Here is an 8,742-nt window from a genome sequence, read left to right on the forward strand (position 1 = left end):
GCCCGGTGCAGGGATGGGCACAAGATGGTCCTCACTCAAGGGCTGTGATGGCAGCAGGGTGGGGAGTGCCCCGAAATGGCAGCTGCTGGTGCAGCCCCTCCCGGCCAGGGCTAGGCTGTGCCTGCAGGGGATGGATGAGGGTCAGCCCGCAGGGAGGGGATGCTCCTGCCTCGAGGGATGTTGTTCAACCACTCTGGAGCCCCTCAGTCTCATCCAGGCTGGATGAGACCTGCAACAGTGCCCGGGGCTGCTGGGGCCAGGAGGCGGCTGGATTGGGGGGGCTCTTACCCTGCAGCGAGGGGACGCACGCCCGGCCACAGCCCTGCAAGCAGCACTTGTGGCCGCGGGGACAGTCCCTGTCCTGCAGGCACAGGAAGAGGCACGCAGCTGCCTGGCCACCCTCAGCCGTGGGGGGACAGAGCCCAGGCCGCGCTGGCACATGTGGAGAGAGGGAAGGGTGAGGAGCTTCCTGCTGTGAGCAGTGCACCCCCCTGGGCTGGGGGAGCCCGCAGCAAGCCAGCCCCTCGTGGACCGTGCCCCATGCTGGGTGCCCACGCTGCCATCACCCCTTGGGGTGGGGGCGGGCACCTAAGAGGAAAGTGGGTGCAGCCAAGGGGGGTGCCCGCCCTGGCCTGGGGGGGTGTGGGTGGCTTTACCCTCAGCGGGTGGTTTGCAGATGTGGCCGCAGCCGGTGGAGCAGCACTTGGCGTTCCCGGGACAGTCCCTGTCGCTGTCACAGAGCTCCCGGCAGGGTCCCAGGGAGCCGCGCAGCACCGCGGGGCACACTCCGCGCTTCGCCGTGGCACGGCGGCTGCCTGGTGACGACAGGGACTGCGCTGTGCCAGGATCCTGCTGTCCGCAGCCCTGCTCCTGGCACGGCCTCGGCCTCCCCCTGTGCTGCTCCCATCCAGCCCTCTGACTGCCCCCTGCCCTCCCTCCCAAAGCCCCATGCTGTCCTCAGCCACTAGCCTTACACCCGCACCGGTCTGACCCAGTCAGACCCATCAGAGGTCATTATGGGATGCCAGCTGTCAGCTGGACTGACGAGAGACAACCCTGGCAGCAGTCCCTGCCAGCACCCAGCCTGAGTGGGGCACAGTTGGGGTGCAGGATGAGCTGCAGCCCCGTGCCCTCTTGGGGCTGCTACCCACCTGCCACAGAGAAGCTGGGCACAAGGTTCCCTTCTCAGGGGCTTGTGAGTGCCGGGGCTGTGCCCACGGTGGGTGTGTGGCACTGGGAGCCACAGCTGGTGGCTCATACTCCCTGGGGCCTGGATGGCTGCCACCGGCTACACAGCTGGCCGGGCACGGCTGCTGGGGCTCGTCGGGCAGCACGGCTGAGCACACGCCGGCCGTCGGGGGGGGCCTGAGCCTTCACTGGCAAGGCTGCGGGGTGGATGTGGGGCAGCCGTGGGCAGTGCTGGGGGTGCACAGGCTTGGGTGGGGGGGATGTGGGTCTGGCCCATGGGTGCCCAGCCCCGGGAGGAGGGGTGTCGGGGCCGTACCTGTGTCCGGCGGGACGCAGGCCAGCCCGCAGCCGGAGAAGCAGCACTTGTGGTCCCCGAGGCAGTCGCGGTCGTCAGCACAGCGGTTGGGGCAGGAGGCAGCGCGGCGCTGGGCACGCTTCCGTGGGCACAACCCGGGTTTGGCTGGAGGGGAGGACAGGCTCAGGGCTCGGCGTGCAGCCAGGCTGGCCCCGCAGCACCCACAGCTGCCCCACGGAGAGATAGGGGCTGCGGGGCCCATGGGGGTGCCCCATGGCACTGCCAGCCCGGCTTGGGGGGGTGGCCAGGCTGCCTTACCTGGCTCGGCAGGCATGCAGTGGGCACAGCAGCCGCGGGTGCAGCACTTCTCCCCGGAGTGGCACTCAGAGTCGTTGCGGCAGCTCGTCCCGCAGCCAGCTCCAACAGCGCTGCCGGCGCGGGGGCAGTACCCTGGGCTGTCTGCGGAGGGAGATGCTCCATGTGGCTGTGTGCCCAGGGAATGGGGCTCTCACTAGGGGCACCGACATGGGCACAGATCCCCAGTCACATCCCACCCATTCCCCAGTCCCTGCATTGGCATCTCCCAGGGGCGCTGGCAGTACCTGTGGTGGGGAGGAGGCAGGTCCTGGCCTGGCCGCTCTGACAACACTTCTCGGTGCCAGGGCAGCTGTGGTCGGAGAGACAGAACAGCCTGGGGGCACGCCGGGCTCCACTCCCTGCTGCTGGGCACTCCCCTGCTTTGCCTGGGGCAGGCAGGGCAGTGCGGTGCCAACCTTCCTGCGGGCCCCGAAGCGGTGCAACAGCCTGGCTCCTGGCATGGTGTTTCTGGGCCAGGGTGGGCAACAGCTGCACCAACAGCACCAGGAGTGCCAGGAGGAGGGTGTGCTTGCCTGGCATCGTGCAGCTGTCTGGGCACTGTGCTGCTGGGCAAACTGGCTGGGATTTAAACCCTCCCGGGATGGGGAGCGGCTGAAGCAAGCTGCTCCTTCCCATGGCAGCTCTGTGCTAGGACCGTGGGAGCACTGGGCATGAACAATCCAGCTTAGAGGAGACTCCTGGACACTGCTGGGCTCGGGGCCCACGGCTGCCACATCCTCCACACTGTGCTCTTTCCAGGTCACCGGTGACCTGTGGGCGCTCTGGAGCCTGGTGCCTGTACTCCCCCATGGCACGCAAGGATGGCACATGAGGAAGTCACATCCTGTGCCTGGTCCTCAGGGCCCACCCAGTCCTGCCTGGGGACCATCAGCAGTTGCCATGGTACTGAGACAGGGTGCACCAGCCTGCACCTGCATTGCAGGGAGATGGGGAAGCAGCACCAGGCACTGGGCACCAGGCTGTGCTAGGAACAGTTCAGGGCTCACTCTGCACTGGGCAACAGCTCTGCTCTGTCCCCTGCCAGTGACAGAGGCTCTGGGGATGCTGGCCCCTCACAGGCAGAAGGGACTGGTTGCTCTGGTTCCAGGGACTTGGAGCAGCACTGGGGTGGGTGCAGGAGGGTCCCCAGTAGCCCTGTGGGGAGCAGGAGGTGCCAGGAGAGGAGAGCAGGAGTGGGAGTGGAGCCCAGCTCTGCAGAGGCAGGCATGGAGCAGGGGCATGGGGACTACAGCTGCCTGTGGCTCCTCCAGGGTTCTGCCATAGGCAGTGTGCTGCTGCAGGGATGGGAGCATGGGGGGCAGGAGGGATCTGGGTGGCACTCATGTGACAGCAGTTGCTGGCAGCCTCCCTGTGCCCAGCCACTGCAGAACAGGGAACAGCTCTGCTCTCATGGGACCCCAGCACCAGCAGCAGCTCTGGTGAGCAGGGTGCAGGCAGGAGTGGGCAAGGTGACTGCCTGGCTGGCAGCATGGCAGGACAGAGAGACAGACACAGGCACAGAGGGCACAGAGACAGCCACAAGCACGGCAGGGAGATGCTGCTTTATTGGTGGGCACGCAGGGTGCTGCGGCGTGCCCCAAGCAGGGCACCTCAGCAGGAAGGCTGAGGCTGAAGGCTCCGGAAGAAGGGGGACTGTGTGGGGCCGGGGCCTGGGTGTGTGGGACTGGCATCAGGCAGCAGCTTCCCTGTGACCTGGCTGGAAGGAGGTGGCTGTGCCTGCAAAGGGAGCAGAGGGGAGTGAGCAGGATGGGCGTGTGGGCGCTGTGCCACGGATGCCGTGCCGTGGGACACCCAGGGTCGGTGGTCACCCAGCTGACCTCAGTGGATGGGTGTCACGCAGGAGACCTTGCCACAGCCATTCCTGCAGCACTTCTGGTTCCCAGAGCAGTTGGAGTCAGACTTGCACTGGTTGGCACAGACGCCCAGCATGGGGATCCCTGGGTTGACGGGCGGGCAGGTGCCAGGCTTCTCTGTAAAGATGAAGGGACACAGTGTGAGACCCACAGTCCTGGCACAAGGGGCAGAGCCGACCCAGCAGAGGGCATGGCTCTAGGCCCTGGCTGCCATACAGAAAGGGCCTTTGTGCCAGCTGGTGGCTCCTCCACCCCATGGCTCTGCCCGTTGGCAGTCCCATCAGCCTGATCTGATGGGGATGGATTGGGCAGGCATGGTGGCTCCCCACGCTGGCTGGCACAGGATGAGTAACCACAGCACACAGCCCCGATGGCAGCCTTGGCCCCTTTCCCCCACGGCCACCATGGACAGCCCTGGCCAGGCATTTGTGGCAGGTGGGCTTGGCATGTGGGCTCAGCCCAGGTCCCAGTGGGGGGCGTGTGCCCCCCAGGCAGCCCGTGCCCCGGCTGTGCCCCTGCCATCCTGCTGCCTGCCCCCAGCACTGGGCTCCCGGCTCTGCACTGCGCCGTCCTCCGCTGCAGCACAGCCAGGCCAGCTTCGTCCTTGCGGGTGGCCATGGAGGCACTGGAGCCTCCAGTCCACATCCAGGTGTTTGCAGCTGGAGACCCCAACTCCGGCGCTCATCCGCTGGGGCTGCTCCGCCGCAGGAGCGGGGCGGTGACCGTGCCCAGCCGCAGGGCTGCGGGGCCGCGTTCAGCGCAGGGCTGGGGATGACGCCCTTGGGAGACACTTCCTGGACATGATGTCAGGAGGGACAGCAGTGCCTGGGGGGCTGAGCAGGCGGCGAGGGGAGCGGCGCAGGCCCCTGCCCTCTGCCCTGGCCCCTGGGCCGTTCGGAGGCGTCTGCTCAACCCCCGCGTCACCACGAGAAGGAAGGGGCAGCGTAGCCCCGCGGGAGCGCACCCCAACCACGCTGGGCTCCACGCAAAACCCTCGACACCTCGCTGCAGCCGGGTGGGCGCTGGGCGCCCGGACCCACGGCCGGTCCCACGCTCTGGAGCACCGGTGCTCCCGCTGGGACGGGCTGTTGGCTCTCAGCAGCGGGACCGGCTGCAGGCAGCGCAGCCGGGAGCAGGAGGGAGCGTTACCGTCGGGCTTCTGGCAGGCCTTGCCGCAGGCCGCCGGGCAGCACTTGAGGGTGCTCTCGCAGTCGCCATCGGACTGGCACCCCACCGTGCAGTTCACCGCCTCCGTCGCCGGGTCTGGGCACACGCCGGCTTTTGCTGCAAGGCAAAGGGTGGGCGCATAGGTGGGAGCCAGGGCTGCCGGCCCCGCAGCGGGGCAAGGGCAGTGGCCTGAAGCAGAAGATGCTGCTGCCAGCCCCAGGGCTGGCTCCAGGGATGCTGCCGAACCCAACCGCGCCGGGCACCGGCCGGCTCCCAGCTATGACCCCAGAAGGCCCCACAGCTGGGAGCAATGCTGGCTGCTCGCCCGGGGCGTGCCGAGCCATGTCAGGCTGCACCGAGCCGTGCCGAGCCGTGCCGCGCTCTGCCGTGCGCTCATACTCACTGGTGACATTCTGGGCGGATGCTGGAGGCAGCTCTGCCCAGAGAGCCAGGAGCCCTGCCAGGACGAGCACGCTGCGGGCCATGGGCATGGTGCGGGAGCCGGCGCTGCGCCTGCGGGGCTGCCCGGACGCCCTTTAAGCTCCTTTCCAGGTGGGGCCGCGGGCTCGGCCTTCCGGGTGGTTCCCAAGGGCCGGGCAGGGCCAGGCTCCCCCTTCGCTTGCACAACGCAGGATCAGGTATCTGCTGCCGCTGGCTGCCGACCAGGGAGGGGGAGCCTGGAGGAGCCCGGCCGCCACGCCAAAAACTCGCCCGGCAGGAACAGCCGCCAGCCGCCACCGGCCATGGCCCCCGTGTGCCACACACCCGGCCCCCACCGGCTGTGAACCCCGTGTGCCACACGCCAGGCCCCCTCTGCCCTCAGCTGCTGAGGCAGCCAGGCTGCCGTGGCCCCACATGGGGCTCGGGCAGCACAGGTCATGGGGATGCAGCTGGCACTGGCAGCACGGGTGGCCCAGGAAAAAGGCACGGTCCCTCTCTCCCACCACTCCAGCCACGAGCACGAGTGGAGCTCCCGACCGGGGCCGCTGATGCCCAAAGGCCAGGACAAACTGGTGGCACGGCTGGGAGCTGCGGCTCAGCTGCAGCCGCTGCTCACTCAGCTCCTGCTCCAGCCACAGCCACAGCCACTTGTCCTCCTCCAGCTCTCGCTCTCGGCTGGAGAGCTCTTCAGGCTGCTTGCTCTCCAGCCTCCCCCACACCACCGCGGCGGCTCTTTCTGCCCGGGCCCAGTCTCGTCCCGTGGCATCCGCCATCCTCGCAGCCTCCCGCAGCCGCGGGGATGCGGCCCAGACCATCTGGCAGCACCGGTTGGGCGAGTGGCTGGCGGGGAGCGGGCTGCCGGCGTGCTCTGGCTGTGCGCCCGGCGCTGCGGGGCACGGCAGTGCCGGGGGCCGTGCGACCCTGGAGGCCCCCGGCGCGGCAGCTGCGCCGGCACCCCTCTGGCGGCACTCACGGCGACACACCGGGACGCTCGGCGGTGCCAGGCAGCGTTGAGCTAGCCTGTGCTTGGGCAGGCCCAGCCAGCCAAGCAGCCCAGATCACCCGGCATGGCTGCCCTGCTCCCATTGGCGTTCGCCGCCCTGCCAGCTCCTGGCTCTGCCGCAGGCGCGGCTGGCACCGCTGCAATTCCTCCAGGGCTGCCGGTGGAAGCGGAGCAGCCCAGCACTGCACTGGGAGAGTCTGAAGACCCCATCCTCTTTGCTCACAGCCCGTGGTTTCAGCTCAGTAGCTGGGGTGGTTTGGCAGCTGCCACAGCACAGGTCCTGCTAAAAGGTGCTGGTCTGCCTGGGGGGCACGGGCTGGCCCCCTCTGCCCGGAGGCAATCCCAGGGCATTCTGGCTCCCTGAGCCCCATCCAGGGACAGGTCACAGGCTGAGCCTCTCCTGTGTGGAGAGAAGGATGAGACCTGCTCTGGTGCTGATGATGTGTACTCATCACTGGCAGAGGCTCTGGGGCAGCCTCCTGCTCTGGGCTGGAGCATCCTGCAGCCCTACATGAGTCAGAGTGCAGGGAGACAAGGACACAGTCCCTGCCCTGAGTCATGAGCGGTGTCTGTGCTGCCAGGGTCCATGCCAGGTAACTGAACCCCATGGCCAGCAGCACAGCACGGGGCAGTGGCAGTGAATCAGGAACTGTTTGCCCTTGCAGTCCCCTCCCTGCCATGGGTGTTTGTGCAGGAACAGGAGCTGGTGTGCATGGCAGAGCTGCCTGCCCGCTGCTGTGCCGTGCTTCACCACCACTGGCGGCAGGACCTGACACATGGGAACGTTGGACAGGCCAAGGGTGGTGGGGAGAGTGGCAGGGCATGTCAGGGGAACTGGAAGAACTGTCCCTGTGCCATGCTCGGGGGCTGGGTGCTCCCACTCTGCCCATGCAGCTGGTTCCCACTGGTGATAGCTCTTTGGGGGACTGGGCTGGATTGGTGTTTCTAGCCCAGGACTCCCTGATGCTGCCCACAGAGTGTTGCCATCCCCACCACCAGGGCAGGGGCTGCCCCAGTGTCCCACCGTGGCTGAGCTGCTGCTCCTGTGCCAGCACTCGCCTTTGAGGGTCATCGCTCTGCCCCAGCGTGCGGGGTGCCCTTGGTGCCAGCAGCGAGCAGCCGGAGCCGGGAGGATGCGAGTGGGGATGCCAACAGCTGAGCTGCACCAGGGCAGCCGGATGGGAGCAGCTGGGAGCTCAGCACCGGGCTGGCGGCAGGAGGCAAGGGGGAAACCACAGAGGAAGGCGGTGTGGGTGTCGGCAGGTTTGCCCAAGGTTGTGCCATGCCCCCGGCGTGCCCAGCTGGCTGCCACGCGGCCGATCCAGCCGGAGCTGCTCTCAGCCAGCCGGAGCTGGAGAGGGACATGCTGGCAGCAGGGGCAGCAGCTCCAGCCCAGGCGGTTGGCATTGCTTTCTGGGAGACAGAAGGGCCTTGGCTCCTGTCCCCAGCACGTGGCATCAGGAATGCTGCTGTCCCCGGCCTGGCTCTGCCAGGCACTTCCTGGACAGAGGCTGTGGAGAGCACGGGGGGCTGCCAACAGGGCTATGGGCAGTCATGCCCACACCATGGCACATCCCAGGGGAGGATCCTGGCTGAGGCTGTGGGATCAGCAGCCCCGAGCTCCAAAGCTGCTGCAGCATCCCCAGGTGGCAGTGCCTGCTGCTGCTCAGCCTGGTCATGCTGGCTGTGCCCAGGCTCTGTGGGCCCCTTCGTGGCAGGAGGGGAGGTGCTCAGATCACGTCTCACTCCAAGAGAGGGTGGTCAATGATTAAAAGGGGCCCAGACAAGGTGCCCCAGACAGCTACTTGGCTTCTCACTGCTGGCATGGAGCAGTGAAAGCAAGGCACAGCAATAGGGACACTCCATCCTTGGGGAGATGTGAAGCCACCTCAGGGTCCCCACACTGTGGCACACAGGGAATTACCTGATCCCTTTGGGGCCCAGCCGTGCCCCAACTGGCAGCCAATGGCACACCGTGGGCAAAGGGGCTCCAACTGCACTGATGTGTTCTTCTGCCACCAAACTCCTCCACGCCTGCGTGGCACAGACCTTGTGGCTTGGTGGTGGTGCCTGTGGGGTGCCCCAGAGCCGGGGAAGCCCCTGTCTCTGCTGCTGCCATTGGTCTTACCTGCTCATCCCTTACGGGGACCCCGGCCCAAGGCAGCCATGCAGCATCCTGAGAGCTGCCACCCCATGCCCCCCAACACTCACCCTTTGCTCCAGGAGCCGCAGTGCCCGGCTGCAGCAGGGCACACAGAGCCAGGATGACCATCAGCAAGATGCCAGTGGTGGTCTTCATGGTGCTGGCTGCAGGTGGCAGGTGGCGGGCGCGGGCGGCAGGGGTTTATATCAGCATGGGGCCGGGGAGGGGCTGCCGAAACATAACCGAAACTCGGCTGCTTCAGAGCCGTGCCCGA

General features: G+C 67.5%; 1 protein-coding gene across 2 annotated transcripts; it reads right to left on the minus strand.

The window, feature by feature from the left end:
- Positions 1-3,387: 3,387 nt before the first annotated feature.
- On the minus strand, positions 3,388-8,742 carry LOC137447144 (WAP four-disulfide core domain protein 2-like). 2 transcript variants are annotated; one of them, XM_068150411.1, is made up of 4 exons: positions 8,537-8,742; positions 4,864-4,998; positions 3,679-3,831; positions 3,388-3,577 (listed from the first exon to the last, which is right to left on the minus strand). In XM_068150411.1, exons 1-3 carry the CDS (start codon positions 8,622-8,624, stop codon positions 3,680-3,682), a joined length of 375 nt encoding a protein of 124 aa, XP_068006512.1. In that variant the 5' UTR covers positions 8,625-8,742; the 3' UTR covers positions 3,388-3,577; position 3,679. The 2 variants fall into 2 exon arrangements, with proteins under 2 accessions (XP_068006512.1, XP_068006511.1); XM_068150410.1 differs by lacking the exon at positions 8,537-8,742 and adding an exon at positions 5,285-5,442.

This window comes from Melanerpes formicivorus, unplaced genomic scaffold, assembly GCF_026170545.1.
Source record: "Melanerpes formicivorus ecotype bairdi unplaced genomic scaffold, bMelFor1.0.p_v2 SCAF_19, whole genome shotgun sequence".
NCBI classification, from domain to species: Eukaryota; Metazoa; Chordata; class Aves; order Piciformes; family Picidae; genus Melanerpes; species Melanerpes formicivorus.